Source organism: Brienomyrus brachyistius, unplaced genomic scaffold (genome assembly GCF_023856365.1).
Source record: "Brienomyrus brachyistius isolate T26 unplaced genomic scaffold, BBRACH_0.4 scaffold50, whole genome shotgun sequence".
Classification (NCBI taxonomy): Eukaryota; Metazoa; Chordata; class Actinopteri; order Osteoglossiformes; family Mormyridae; genus Brienomyrus; species Brienomyrus brachyistius.
Genome location: NW_026042325.1, coordinates 606,295 through 621,818, shown reverse-complemented (window position 1 = coordinate 621,818; position 15,524 = coordinate 606,295). Strand labels below are relative to the sequence as shown.

The following is a 15,524-nucleotide window of genomic DNA, read 5'->3' as shown; positions in this document are numbered from 1 at the left end:
CTCCCACAAGAGACCTCACTATTTGGGGGGGGTTAGTGATCCTCCAAAGATGCCACCCCAGCCAGTTACCCACCTTGCTCTTGCCAGGATCCGCCACTGATGCCACCTGTTCAGCTCACGGTAGTAGGGGTACGACACGCCACTAAAAGGCTGAAGGCAAAGGGCTTCTACAAACATTTATCGCAAATCGGGGAATATTATACCTCAGAAGTTGATACATTTGGATGAAGTGGTCAGGATTATTGTTTTGTACATAGTTTGTAACATTGGTGACATTTTATGTATTAATTAACCACAAACTAAGTCTTATAGTTACATAGTGATGTCACGTTAATTTATCATTAATTAATCATGAATCATGATTAATCGTGCATTTGTTACTATATCTGTGAATATAGTATATCTGTTAATTGTGTAAATCTTTGTGAACTGCTGAAGAAACTCCTAAGGAACTACTCCAATAACACAAGTGAAATACTCATGTCTGTTCATCGTTAACGAATCGTGACAAATTTTTTATCTCACAGTTTATCCATCCATCCATTTTCCATTCACTCTCACATGCATTCCTATGGGCAATTCAGCAAATCCAATTAGCCTCAGCATGTTTTTGGACTGTGGGGGGAAACCGGAGGAAACCCCACGACGACAGGGGGAGAACATGCAAACTCCGCACACGTGTAACCCATTCGGAGACTCGAACCATAGCCCCCTCCCCCATCCCTAGAAATACTTTAGCGATTTGTCCCGTATTTTCGTGTGCATTTCGTGATCGCCGCTCGGCGAATTTTATCGTGGGACACCATATTTCTTCTGCATGCTTAGCCCCCCTATGGGTGAAATGCTAGAATCGCCCATGCAATCGGCGCTGCCCGCAACTCTGCGTGATTCGCAGCAGATAGTAGGCGAGTGACAGATACGGCGGCCGAGCGCCTGGGATGCATGTCGCATATCACAAGAGCCCGATTGCATAACATTAACAGCCAGATTCGCTCTTACCATCGTTCTCCTTAAGCAGGCGCCCGGGGTACCGGCAAAAGAAACCGACCGACGGTCTACATTTCAAGTTAGTGAGGTGATATTTTATTTACTATTATCGGTAAGATTGATTGAGCTATTATCACTACTATAACTACAGGGTTTCCTTTTACATTTTTCTGCCTTTTACAAATGTTCGTGTTGATGTTTAATAGTCTTATAAGTGTGATTGAAAAAAGAAAGTGAAAAGTAACGCTTCATTAAACTGATGTTTCCTTCAGGGAAATGACATTTTCAACAGTGGACAATGGGCATATTTCAGTGTAATTAAAATGCAGTTAAACGTAGTCATTTAACGTTAAGCATAAATCGTTTTTATAACTGCAATGTGTTGTATAACTGTAATTTTGTAACTGTAATGTGTTGGCTCATGCAGGAGAAGGAATTTAGAATTAAACAACTGAGCCAGAGTATCTGTTATGGTTCAAACTTTAAGCTTAAGGTGGTGGAGGTAGAGAGAGCAAGCTTGAATCCTTACAATGTGTGATGCCTTTTGGGTGTTTTTTCAAGGAAGTTAATAAGGTGTTGTTATTATTATTATTATTATTATTAGTTATTATACTAATTATTATACTAATATTATACTATTATTATTAGTAGTAGTAGTAGTAATAGTAGTAGTAGTAGCAGTGGTATTTTTTTTAATATCCCAGTTAACATTAATGATATATCAGTTGTACATTGCCGGTGTAATATAGTTTTCAATTATTTTGTTATATTGTTGGTTAAGTACTTATTTAAAACACTTTATTTTAAATTTTTGCAGTTGGAACAGCTCAGCTGTTTTACTGAATTTTTTAAAATGATTTCCCCGAAGGTTTTCTCAGGATTTAACTAAATCTAGTTAGTATGATCCCTGGCAAAGGCAGGATCCCTGTTTTAAGGGACTTATTTTTTTCTTTTGGATGTTTGTAGAGAAATTCCCATCTTGTGAAAACTTGTACTTGTCACTTGTGAAAGTACAGCTTGGCAAAGTGATTCATGCCCTAAACTCATATGATTCTTTGTCATTTTATTAAGAAATCATTTTTTTGTCTGGTTATATGGCTCATTTCCTGTTTTTAACAACATGAATTATAACAGAAATTTGTTGCGCTTAACAGCAGTCTTACGTGAAAATGGGTCACAGGATGCAGAAATGGGTTAAAATGAATTCACAGTCATACAGTAGCATAGCAGCAGTCTTCTCCTGACAGCTCTACTCTCAGTTCTTCTACATAGCTGTGGAGTGTGGGACCTGGCGCTGAATAATAGTTTTATGGATGGATGGATGTTTTCACACTTCTGAGCAACCTTGGCCCTAACGTAAGGGCCTCCTCTATTACAGTCTTGTTGAATTCTTCTTATTGGGCTGTTAAGTTCTGATGCATTTAGCACTCAAAGCTCGCTTCAGTTTAGTCTGCACCATTTCACTGAAATCAGGAAGAGCCTGGTTTGTGGCCTGGGGTTTCTGTGTCAGCGACGGCGCGGCCATTTCAGTACATGTTTGGTTAATGTAAAGCCTCAGTGTGACAAGCGATAATCCGCATGCTTCACACAGGAACTTACAAACAGAGAAGCAGCACCAGCCTCCAGTGATCTGCTAGTAGTCTGAAATGAAAATGGGACAGGTGAAATTTGAATATAATATCACAAATATCATACTTCTTCATTTCAAAACCAGATGAGCTGAGAATTGTAATGGACCAAACATCAATAAAAGTGTTTTTTCTTTAACTTGAACCCTATGCTTGTTGTAACAGGGCTTGTGAGACTCTGCTGTCCGGCACATGATCTGTGGTTTTCATGATCTTTTGGTCAATGATGTTGTGACTTTTTGTGGATTTTGTCATATTCAGTTCATTGTACTACATGAAAATCAAAGACATTCCACCTAAATATTCAGTCATGCTTAGTCCAATTCAAAACTTTTCCTATAACCCAGAACATCTGCCATAATTCCTAGTGTACATAACAGTTTTACATTTGTAGGAGATGGTTAGACTTCAGCGCTTCCGGCGGTGATTAAGAATGCATCATGACTGGCAGCAGTGCAGCCAAAGCAGCACAGCACTGCAGCTGCCACTCGTCGCAGGTGCTCTGCCAGTCCGCAGTGCCCCTCTTCTTACCCTTAACTTCTTGTGCAGGCGATGAAGCTGACATGGCGGCTGGTGGCTCTTCTGCATTTTGTGCGGTTGATGCAAACTTTAGGTAAGAGCATTCCAGGTGTCTTCTGCAGGAGACCACTTCCTCAGATTCTCCTTGGGTTGCACTGAAACAAGCCGAACAATGAAGTTCTTTGCTGAGTGTTACGTGTTGCTCTCAGCGTGGACAGTATAGCCTGCACTCAAAGTTATAGGACTCTACTCATAGACCAGAGGCTGGACACACACACACACGCACACACACGTTCACAAGTTGGTCTTCCTATCTAAATGGGGACCGTCCATTCACTTCTATGGGAAAAACCCTGATCCCAATCATGACACCCTTAACCCCCACCCAGCCCTAACCTTAACCATAAATAACCAACCAAAATACAAGACTTCCGGCACTTTTACTGTTTTGATTGCAGTCACAGATTTTTATAAAATTGAGGTTATCCAGATGGGGACCTGAAGAAGTGTCCCCAAAAGTAGGGAAATTTCAGGTTTTACCGTATGCACTTTGGGGACATTTTGGTCCCCAAATGTGATCTAGGCAAACCCCCCCCCCACACACACACACACACACACACACTCACATATACAATTTAGGGAGCAGAGATCTTTTAAGGGACTCCGGCCCTGTGTTAGCCAGGGTTGGCTGCCAGGGATGAATTTGTCCTGATGAATTGTTCTGGTCGTTCTTCCTCAGAGACACCCATGGAATGCAGACCTCAGCCCACCTGTCAGGAGTGCATGAAAAGCCTACACTGTGCCTGGTGCAAAGAGAAGGTGAGTTTCCACAGTAAGCCTCCTATGAACTATTGAGATTTTCATTGCATAGAGGAACTGGCTGTTTGCTGTGTCCATGACAAATATACTCTCGAATGAACACCCAGTGCCTTTCATTGTTACCACCGATAATGTCCCCTATGGTGCCAAGCCAAAAGGAGACTATAACAGGCCAAATGGACTGGTAAGCAGTCTGTTACATTCAGGATGCTGGGTGATGCCATTGACTGTTAGATGTTGAAGCAAAGGTTAGTCAAGTGAAATTTAGACACTGTAACCACTAGTGTCATATGGCATCGAAATATAGTCAAAAAAGAGCAATAGCTTAATTAACAGAAGAACCTGCAGCTAGATTTAAAGCAGTTTATGCTGATAACTACACATTCAGCTACTGAAAGATTGGTGGGACATTCGGTTTAGAACTAAATATACATTTTTAACCTAGATCTTCTATTCTCTATCACTCACCAGCCCTCAGAATAGGAAGTCTAACATGGAGAAGATATGATGAGTGTGACTGTAACACAGCAGTATGAAGTCGCTAGATGGTTTTCAATTGTCTTCTCCTTTCAATCTGGTTAGGGACGTGCAATATTTAATGTAGATACATGTGCCCTTGGATTATTGAAGCTGTCTAAAACATCTGAGGATGATTTTGAACCGTCTGAGATGGTTGTTTCCAATCGATATCAGATATTATTTATGTTTTTTGGAACACGGACAGTGCATATGGAAATACTAGCCTTTTAAAGAATGTTGAATTTAATTGGAAATTGTACGGATATACCAACAAGGTAAACGCTTTGATTTCCATAAAATTAGTTTTAAAATGTTGAATAACTTTTTGTGTAAGTACCCAAAAGCACAGTAAGGTGCCGATCCCCCCATTCAGAACTGTGCAAGTGTGGCTAGACTTTGCCAAGTGAATCGCACTCATATCCCTGCGTGGCTATTTTAACTGGATGAGATCAGTGATCTAGAACACTTTAGAACCAACATCTCTATATTTCTTGTCTTCTCTGTTGCCACTTTGGTGCATTGGGTCACTTCTTTTCAATTTCACTTTTCCTGCAGAGGGAAAAGGTTTCTTTTCTTGCCCCCACTTTAGCACCCAGATTTTAGTGGCTCTTGTGACATTGTAACATGCACAAACTGACCGTAATATGGGGAAATGACACTGTGGTCATCGGACTGCTGGTGGCCTCGTTGGTCTTTCTCCTCTTGGTTCACTTCTTCATTTTAATGGGACAAACTAACTGGAGTCCTGGTGATGCTCTTATTCCTTAATGGGAGGCTTACTGGTATGTAGCTATCTTTATTTTGAGCTAATCATAGCTACTTGATCTCAAGAAGGATAATTAGCTTCTTGAATTGTCAAGAATGAAAACGCTTAGGGAATTATTAATGGGGGCTTTTATTGGCCAGGTATATGCCAATCCAACTAAGGTGTATGAGTTTAGGATTTTACAGAATATTTTGAGCATTTACTTTTGGACTTCCACACAAATGTTTTTGGTTACTGTATATAAATGTAAGCAAATCAAAATAACAGATAAATTAATAAAATAATATGATGTTGTGTTTTAGTGTCAGATTGTAAATGCATCAAAAATGACAAATTTAAAGGGTATGTAGTCACATCAGCTGGGACTGCTTTTTACTTTAAGCTACTTTGGATATTAAACAAATAGGACATGTTTCAGGACTTTCTGAAGTTTGGAGAGTCCAATGAAAGGAGGTGTGACACTGTAAAGGCTCTACATAAGAGAAATTGTAGCGATGTGTTCAACCGGGACTCGGTCAAAGACACTCGCAGAGACGATGACCTCTCCAATGACCCTGACAACATAGTTCAGCTACGACCACAGAACCTTAACCTAAAACTCAGAGTTGGTGAGTTATTTTTCCATTGTTATTCTCACCAAGCAACAATGCAGCTTCCATTTTATATTGTTACGTTTATGTTTTGTACATTGTACATGTGTATACTGTAAATTTAAAGTATTATGTAGCTGTCTAGTAAAGTAAATCAATGAAGTTAATTCAGTAGAGACTTATAGGGAGTAGCAATATAACTAGAAGGATTTCTTTTATAAACTTGTGACTTGGGTATTGAAACAAAAGCTACGCAATAAGTTCTCTGGGACCAAAGTAATATTCAAGTCAGCATTAAAATCTTATTTTGACTTATTTGTGCTGTTATGTGGTCCTTGCCCTGCCAGTCCTAGAATTGTGTCTGCATTTTATCATTATTTCAGGAGAACCAATGACCTTCAATGTGGAGTTCAAACGAGCAGAAGGCTACCCCATTGACCTGTATTATCTCATGGACTTGTCCTACTCCATGAAAGATGACCTGGGAAATATCAAGAATTTGGGGCAGACAATCCTTGATAGTCTGCTGCATGTTACGCGTAAGGTCCGGATTGGTGAGTTCCAAACGAATGAATGGATTACAGCCTTTTTTAGAAGATTATGTCAGCTCTCGGCCTTGGATTGATACTTAATAAAACCCGTCTCTGATTTTCTTTTGACCCCCATACCTACAGGCTTTGGGTCTTTTGTAGATAAGGTGTCCATGCCTTATGTCAACACAGTAAATGCCAAGCTGATAAATCCCTGCCCTAGCCGCCTTGATAGCTGCCAGCCAGCCTTCAGCTTTAAGAACATTCTGAGACTCACAGAAGACGCCAATGAGTTCAAGAGGAAGGTCAGTGAGCAGAAGGTTTCGGGCAACTTGGACTCCCCAGAGGGTGGCCTAGACGCTATGATACAAGCTGCAGTTTGTCAGGTAGGAATAGCTGAACTTCTATTCGGTCGCTGAGAATTTACAGAATATTTCCATATACCATATTTTATATAATTAACAGATTTTTCCTGATCTAATTTACGCTATAAATCTACATCTATGTGTACGCAGCTTAAATTTATTGATCAGCATGGGAATGTAAAAATTGTAAGATTACAATAATCTACTAGCCAAGTGAAGGACTGTTTGATCTGTTAGATATATTGCTTCCTTCCTGTAGGATGAAATTGGCTGGGGCAACGTGACTAGAATCCTGGTTTACACATCTGATGATACATATCACATGGCTGGAGATGGCAGATTGGCTGGGATTTACCATCCCAATGATGGGAGGTGCCACCTAAATGCAGAAGGCGTGTACGATAAAGACACAATTTACGTATGTGACTGTCAGTAAAATACCCATTTTTGTCCATTCCTTCCAGCATTTGTGATCCTTGACCTCTTCTTATATGCACTCCACTTAGCAGTTGACCTGAACTCCATGGGACTTGTTTTGCTACTGCTGCTACTTCATGTCAATTGCTGTTTTTGTATGGTGTTTCTTTAGGACTATCCTTCAGTTGGCCACCTGTCCAGGGTCCTCTCAGGCAACAACATCCAGCTGATCTTTGCCGTTACAGAGCAAAGCATTCCAACCTACAAGGTCAGTGACCCTAACCCTACTCTACCTTTGTTTCATGCTGGAGCAGTATGCCAAGTAACAAGCTAATTATTCTCTGTTCTTTCCCCCCCCCCCCAGGCACTAAGTCAGCTAATCCCCCAATCTGTAGTTGGAGTTCTTGAGAACGACTCCAGCAATGTAGTCCAGCTTATCTCAGATGCCTATAAGGTGAGTTACTGCGTCCCGATGCAACAGCCTCAGGTAGCATGTGCAGTTGACGATACTGCATGGAGTCTCAGTCACAGCAACACAGAAATCAAATGTTGTCAGCAGCTTCTCAAGTTCACACATGATGTTGTGAGAACGTCAGAGCAACAGGAAAAGACATATTTACCTCTAGTGTGAAATATCTACTTAGAGTCACTAGTTACAATTTTCGTTCATACGGTGCTGTTTAAATATTTAAGGATGCTTCACAAAAATCAAACAAGAAAAATTACTAAGCAGTACAGAGACACACACTACTATAACTGCACAGAGTAAGTAAGTAATGCTAGTAAGTAATGATGGCAACACATCCACATCACTCAGAAACACTTAATTATATAATATTAAAATATAATAATATTTTAGCAGACGTTGAAACAGAGAAGGAATCCCAGAGACTCAAAGGAAGTTCCAGAGTTTAGGCGCCGTCACTCTGAATGACCTGCTAATCTGAACTTGGGGACTGTGTGTTCATTAGACTGATATAATCAAAGAGTATAATGAGTGTGATGGTGAAGCAGCTCAGAGGGGCTGAATCTGAAAGCTTCAATGACAATGAGAAGCACTTTGCACTGGATGTGGAATGAAACTTGCCAAAACCATGTCAAAGCGTTAGGGAGAGGACTTACAGAAACCGGCAAAACGTCTCAACAGTAACTCCCCATTTAAGCAGCAGGTGTAGAATTAGGGACCGGTAACTTTAGCAATGACAGAGGACATCAGCAGAGACCACTACAGTGGCAAACACCTCTAAAATCCATGAGGTGGATATGATAATGTACCTGCGTCTGCAGGTGATTACAATGGACAGTCACTCCAATATCATAAACATTAGAAGAATAAACCAGTGACGTTAGGTCACAGACTGAGAAATGAAATAAAACAGAGTCAGGTCCCCCGCTATATCGCGGTTCAGCTATCGCGCCCCCGCTATATCGCGGTTCAGCTATCGCGACCCCGCTATATCGCGGTTCAGCTATCGCGACCCCGCTATATCGCGGTTCAGCTATCGCGACCCCGCTATATCGCGGTTCAGCTATCGCGCCCCCGCTATATCGCGGTTCAGCTATCGCGCCCCCCGCTATATCGCGGTTCAGCTATCGCGCCCCCGCTATATCGCAGATTCTTCTCCGACAACTCACAGTTCTCTGCGTATCGCGTACCTTGCTTGTCGTCGGATTGTTTTAGTTTTGTTCTAAGCCCTACGATGGTTCCCAAGCGTCCTGCATCTTCTAAGCCTTCTGGCAGTAGTGAGCCTAAGCGCCAGAGGAAGACCTTGACCATACAAGAGAAGGTAAAACTCCTGGATGTGCTTCAGGAAGGAAAGCGTTATGCGGACGGCGCTCGCCATTATGGCTTGAATGAATCGACGGTACGATACATCAAGAAGGATGAAAAGAATATAAGAGCCACCGCATCACTTTCCTTTAGTCCAGTGGTTCTCAAACTTGGTCCTCAGGCCCCACTGCCCTTTTTGTTCTCCAGCTATCCCTGCCCTACACACTGCTGATTACCTGGATCAGGTGTGTTCAGCCAATCAGAAGCTGAAAGACAGCTGGGACTCGTGTGTAGGGCAGGGATAGCAGAAACACAAGCAGGGCAGTGGGGCCCGAGGACCGACTTTGAGAACCACTGCTTAAGTCAAACAGGAATTAAGAGCGTGGCAGCTCCTCGGAATAAAGCCATCATTAAAACGGAATCTCATATGTATACATTACATATTATTAGCATTACTATTATTATTATTTATTATGTTGCTCATATCCTTACCCCGACATCCACATATCATATGTGTTGTCTTAATAAGTTGACATGTGTTTAAAGTGTGTGGGAGGGGTATTTTAAGGCTTAAACTATATTTTTAAAAAATTATACGGACTTTCTATATATCGCGGATTTTTATCTATCGCTGATGGGTGTGTAAGGCATCTTCCGCGATTGGCGGGGATCACTACTGTGAACAGCGTACTCACACCACAATGAGAAGAGGAACATAAACGGTGCAGATAAAGCATGTCCAGGACATGCTCCGCGTCATATTGGGGCATGAATCGCCGTCCACGATGCGTCTTACAGACAAAGGGAACTTGGTAACTCTGACATCTATAATGCATTACAAATATCTTCATAATACATTACAATGGATGGTATAAGAATTAAAAAAGCATGGCAGCATCTTCTATTGACAGTCATAAGGCATCATGGTGTTGATTATAATGCTTCATAAGCTCTAGTGAGGTTGTCATCTATAATGCACAATTGATACCTTCATAATGCATTATAATGGTCGGTATAAGAATTAATGATTAGTGGTTGAAAATGTCCAGCAGGGTTGGGAGATGGGCACCGATGATCTTTCCAGGTGTTCTCACTACCCTATTCAGCTGTTTTTGTTCAGAGGTTGTGCAGCTTCAGAACCAGAGAGTGATACAGTAGGTCAGAACACTTTCAGTGATGCCCCTGTAAAAGGTGCTGAGGGATGGGATGAGTAGGTGTAAATGAAGCTGTCTTAAAACTGTAAATCATCTCAGGACCACTATACACCTAGCTACCACTACACGTTTTTCAAAGGTTTGCAGCAAATAAGGATGCATGGACAAGGTCAGGAAATGTCATGCATCACCTTCACCTTTGTGGGATGGAAATTCAATAGCCTTCTGTGTTACCATTTCAGTTTCGCGTCCTGTGGTTCCCTGCAACTTCCTCTCCCATCGCCCTTTCATTCTTATCTCAAACACGTTTCAGAACGGAAGCCGTCTAGCATGCAACTGGCTGCGTCTCACGCTTTACCGTCTGTGCTGGAAGGAACAAGTGGTTTGCGACCAGAAGTCTTGACAAAATATGTGACCCATCACCACGAAATGAGTCTTCAGTCGCACTGGTACAAATATACCCAAATATACCCAAATATAAGACTCATTTTGTGGTGATGGGTCACAAAGTTTCCTGATATTTGTCTTAGTCTTTCAGTACTGGAGTAGAATATTCTTCAGAGCTTGACTGAGATTGCTGGTTTTGACAAATAATCTCTAGTTTTGTAAAGGAATGGTCTACAAAAAAGCTGCCAGATCACAGGCCATGCTGGAATCCTTTTTCCAAGGTGGCATTTTTGGCTGGTCCTGCTAATAGCCTCTATAATGCTTAATTTCTTGTTGCTGTATTTGACTGCACTGATTTAAGCTGATTTGAAATAATGCATCTATGAAAATAAGTAGAAAACTCTCTGATAAGTGAGTTCCATTGGGTTTCCACAGAACCTTTCCTCTACGATCCTTCTGGAACACCAGCAAGCCCCTCTGGGCTTGGACATCTCATTTAGATCTCACTGCAGCATTGGAGAGCACAGCGAATGGGACAGGACGGGAAGATGCAACAACGTGAAACTCCACCAGCCGGTGAGAAGAGGGGCTGACAGAGGACGGGAGGGGTCTGAGAGAGCATGTGGGGGGGGAGCTGACGGAAACGCTGCTGTGCATTTCATCTTTCCCCAGGTGAACTTCACTGTCAGACTGAGCGCCTCCACATGCCTGTCAAAGCCTGAAACCTTCCGCATGAAGGTGCAGGGGCTTAGTGAGGAGCTGACGCTCACCGTAGAAACGTTATGTGACTGCGATTGTCAGGACCAGGAGCCCCACGCCACCCACTGCAATGGCAACGGGACCCTGCATTGTGGCATGTGCAGGCAAGTCTGCAGCCAGATATCCATAAGTAATTACGCCACAGGAATGCTTACTGAATTACCATCATTACAATTACCCTTATTTATTCCTTCTTAATTTAATCAATTGATTTTAACCAAACATGTGGTAGCTGCAAAACGGAGGAAACATTATTATTATTATTATTATTATTATTATTATTATTATTATTATTATTATTACTAAGGTAAGTCGGTTATTTCCAGATTATAGATGTTGTTCTAGATTTTACTGCCAGTAACCAGTGTTAAAAATATTAATACCAAATATTAGCATTCCTCATAACTAACCTGAAATGTATGTTCAGCTGTACCTGAAGTCTAGGTTTTGATTAACCTGACGTATTTATGTTCAGCTGTACCTGCAGTCTAGGTTTTAGCAGACATTTTGGAAAGGCAGTATTTCTAGGCTGCTTATAGAGTAACGCTGTGCTCTCTGATGGTCCAGCTGTTACGGGAATCACCTGGGTCAGAGATGCGAGTGCCAGGGGCAGCAGGACACGGATACAGTGCATGAAATAGAGGCTCAGTGCCGGAAAAGCAACAGCTCGCGGCCATGCAGTGGGCAGGGCAGCTGCGAGTGCGGCAAGTGTCAGTGCAAGAGCCCCTTCTGGGGTGAATTCTGCCAGTGTGACGACACCAACTGTGAGAGTATCGACGGCAAGATCTGTGGAGGTGAGCGAAGGCGGGGTTTGGGGCCTTCAGACTTCCTCAGACTGAAACTAAGATTAAAACGACTACAAAGTAGTGTCAGTAAATATCCCCTGCATATTATCAGGTTATTACTGTGTGATGGTGGCTTTGCGCGTGCTGTCCTGTTACTGCGACCCTACTTTGGCTAACTGGCCATTGAAAATGAACTAATATCATTTTATTTAGTGAAAGATAATTACATAATCATGCATTGGTCCCAGTTTGTTAAAGCCCTGATTCATGAGTTTATACCTGTCCTCCAGTTTGTCTGGCTCCTTTAGTCACAAGTACAATTTTCTGTACATCCTGTCATGCAGAACAAGGCACCTGTAAATGTGGAACCTGTCAGTGTAAAGCCGGCTTCACTGGCTCAGCCTGCGAGTGCGACACCCGAACTGACAAGTGCAACACAGGGTCAATCGAGTGCAACAACCATGGAAAATGCATATGTAATCGCTGTAAATGTAAGCCCGGCTTCATCCGGGACCAGTGCACGGAGCTGTCATCACCCTGCCAAGCATATAAGTAAGTTTCCATGGGGAAAGGGCAAGTTCCTTCATCAAGGTCCCAGCCTTTGAAGGCACCTTAAGATCTTGAACAGAAACCCATGCTATCATTACAAAGTCTTGCTCAAGGGACCACGTGTAAGTAAACTCAGAACACAGCCTGGTGTACTCACTTTACTCAGAACACAGCCTGGTGTACTCACTTTACTCAGAACACAGCCTGGTGTACTCACTTTACTCAGAACACAGCCTGGTGTACTCACTTTACTCAGAACACAGCCTGGTTTGCTCACTTTACTCAGAACACAGCCTGGTGTACTCACTTTACTCAGAACACAGCCTGGTGTACTCACTTTACTCAGAACACAGCCTGGTATACTCACTTTACTCAGAACACAGCCTGGTTTGCTCACTTTACTCAGAGCACTGCCTGGTGTACTCACTTTACTCAGAACACAGCCTGGTGTACTCACTTCATTCAGAACACAGCCTGGTGTACTCACTTTACTCAGAACACAGCCTGGTGTACTCACTTCACTCAGAACACAGCCTGGTGTACTCACTTTACTCAGAACACAGCCTGGTGTGCTCACTTTACTCAGAACACAGCCTGGTGTACTCACTTTACTCAGAACACAGCCTGGTGTGCTCACTTTACTCAGAACACAGCCTGGTGTGCTCACTTTACTCAGAACACAGCCTGGTATACTCACTTTACTCAGAACACAGCCTGGTTTGCTCACTTTACTCAGAGCACTGCCTGGTGTACTCACTTTACTCAGAACACAGCCTGGTGTACTCACTTCATTCAGAACACAGCCTGGTGTACTCACTTTACTCAGAACATAGCCTGGTGTACTCACTTTACTCAGAACACAGCCTGGTGTGCTCACTTTACTCAGAACACAGCCTGGTGTACTCACTTTACTCAGAACACAGCCTGGTGTGCTCACTTTACTCAGAACACAGCCTGGTGTACTCACTTGAAGGGTACCATCCTCCCACAGTAATGAAAGGAGTCCACATTTGTTTTAGCTTTAATCTTGTCCTTGTGTCTCATCAGTTGCTTTATTTTAGTGAACGACCAGAAGTTTCACTTATTCCCTCACATTTCAGGAACTGTGTGACATGCACAGCATTAAATGAGGGAAAGGAAGGTCCGGAGGCAAACTGTACTGAAGACTGTGGTTCAGTCAGGCCTTCACGCATCTCCGGCTCCCAGCAGTTTGACTGCCAAACTGAGGGAATCACCTTTGAAGTCGAATTGGACAAACAAAATGGAGCCATCAAAATTGTCTATGCTAACCCTCCTCGTGAGTCACCAGACCTTTATGTGTACTTAGTATGAGCCCTACTCTAGACCATAACTACCAGTTCAACTGCCCTGCCCCACCCTACAGGTACCATTGACACGAGGCTTGTAGTCGTTAGTACTGCTGTGTCTGCGGTGATTCTCATCGGCATCTTCATCATTATCATTTACCGTATGCTGGTGGAGGTGTACGACCGGAGGGAGTATCGCAAATTCGAGCTCGAACAGAAGAAAGTGGAGTGGAAAAGTGTGAGTGTCACCCTGCAGGATGAAACTAAGCTACATGAAAATGTTATGTTGTTGCCCTGTAGTCTAGCCAAGTTACTTTGATGTTCATATTTCATTCCATGCATAATTTTTCAGATTTGTCATCAGGGCAATTTGTTTATTGCAGACAGTGTCCAGATACTGTATACTTGTGCAGGTTGTCTGTCGTGCCTAACATCCTGTCCTCCCCTGCAGTCACAGAACCCACTTTTCCAGGGCGCTACCACTGTAACCATGAACCCAATGCATGTGGAAGATTGACCCAGAGCTGACAGAAAGAAGATGATATTCGCTTCTATACTTTCTCATTGTCGTGTTCTGTAACTGTTTACTGCTGTCCTAGAAGTACCACAATTATGTTACTGTAAATAATGTCAGTGAACTAAAGATGCACTGTTTCTGACTCATGAAGATTACTGATTCAGTCAAGATCTGAATTTCTTCCTGACTGTGTTAATACATTGAAAAATAAGATAAGAATTTTATTAATTCTTGGGGGAAATTGTTATTCTTAAAAAAACCTTCCAGCACAGTAGCCCCCATCATATAAGTGAATAAATAAGAATTATTTAATATAATAAGATATAATATAATAAGAATAAATTACAAGTAAAATACATATACAGAGATGATATTTATTTATTCTTTATTGTATTAACCAGTGATTACAACATTAATAAATAACCCGAAGGTACGTGTTTGGATAACAGCATTTGAGATCTGTTTCTTGAATTGCCCTGAATTTGAATTGCTGTGACTGACTGTCGTTTTGTTTGTTGGGAGCTGATTTTCCTATAACAGATTTATGTTCCTTTGTACAGAGGCCTTGAAAGCACCTGTGCAAAAAATAAAATGCTCTGACTTTCATGTTCGCACACAAAACAAAGACCATTTGATTTTTTGCACAGGTCCCTTCAGGAGCTCTGTATCTTTTAAAGTATTTCGAGGAAATGTATTTATTTCCATTTAATATATGAAAATGATATGGGGTCTATTAGCCTCAAATCTTTTGAGCGGGGGTGCGTTTCCTCCAGGTGTTCAGTTTCCTCCTGCAGTCCAAAGACACACATTTATCCCAGTTGGCATCTCTAAATTGCTCATAGTGCAAATACGTGTCCTGCGATTAGCTGGCATTCCATTCAATGTGTTCTAGCCTTGTACCCTGTGCTTTCTGATCTTAAACCCAACCAGAACAAGTGGTGTGAGATGGAAGGATGGGATGGATGTAAAAGCACCCTTTTAGTGGAGGTGCACATAATAACATGTGGCTTGTTAGACATGTCACTGTCTAATAATAATTAGGGGTCCAAAGCACATAGCTACTGACCACTACTGTTTCTGTTAGGGTTTGTCGTAAATGTATTTACTCTTTTTTTATACAAATTTACATTTAGCCTGTAATGAATGACTACTAAT

The 15,524-nt window shown here is 42.0% G+C and overlaps 1 protein-coding gene across 3 annotated transcripts; it reads left to right on the top strand.

Moving 5' to 3' along the window:
• The first annotated feature begins 56 nt into the window (after positions 1 to 56).
• Positions 57 to 14,815, top strand: itgb7 (integrin, beta 7). 3 transcript variants are annotated; one of them, XM_049000288.1, is made up of 16 exons: positions 57 to 1,066; positions 3,165 to 3,228; positions 3,874 to 3,953; positions 5,657 to 5,846; positions 6,212 to 6,382; positions 6,503 to 6,744; positions 6,983 to 7,141; positions 7,313 to 7,408; positions 7,505 to 7,594; positions 10,888 to 11,028; positions 11,125 to 11,315; positions 11,779 to 12,005; positions 12,341 to 12,548; positions 13,646 to 13,842; positions 13,930 to 14,090; positions 14,304 to 14,815. In XM_049000288.1, exons 2-16 carry the CDS (start codon positions 3,168 to 3,170, stop codon positions 14,367 to 14,369), a joined length of 2,280 nt encoding a protein of 759 aa, XP_048856245.1. In that variant the 5' UTR covers positions 57 to 1,066; positions 3,165 to 3,167; the 3' UTR covers positions 14,370 to 14,815. The 3 variants fall into 3 exon arrangements, with proteins under 3 accessions (XP_048856245.1, XP_048856244.1, XP_048856243.1); XM_049000287.1 differs by having other exon boundaries at positions 57 to 1,075; XM_049000286.1 differs by having other exon boundaries at positions 57 to 1,099.
• Positions 14,816 to 15,524: the final 709 nt, after the last annotated feature.

Excerpts from the sequence above, each read along its gene's own strand:
- itgb7 (XM_049000288.1), top strand. The coding sequence starts at position 3,168 with ATGAAGCTGACATGGCGGCTGGTGGCTCTTCTGCATTTTGTGCGGTTG. Across the intron at positions 7,595-10,887 it reads TTATCTCAGATGCCTATAAG|AACCTTTCCTCTACGATCCT; the intron begins GTGAGTTACTGC and ends GGGTTTCCACAG. Across the intron at positions 11,316-11,778 it reads CTGCATTGTGGCATGTGCAG|CTGTTACGGGAATCACCTGG; the intron begins GCAAGTCTGCAG and ends CTGATGGTCCAG.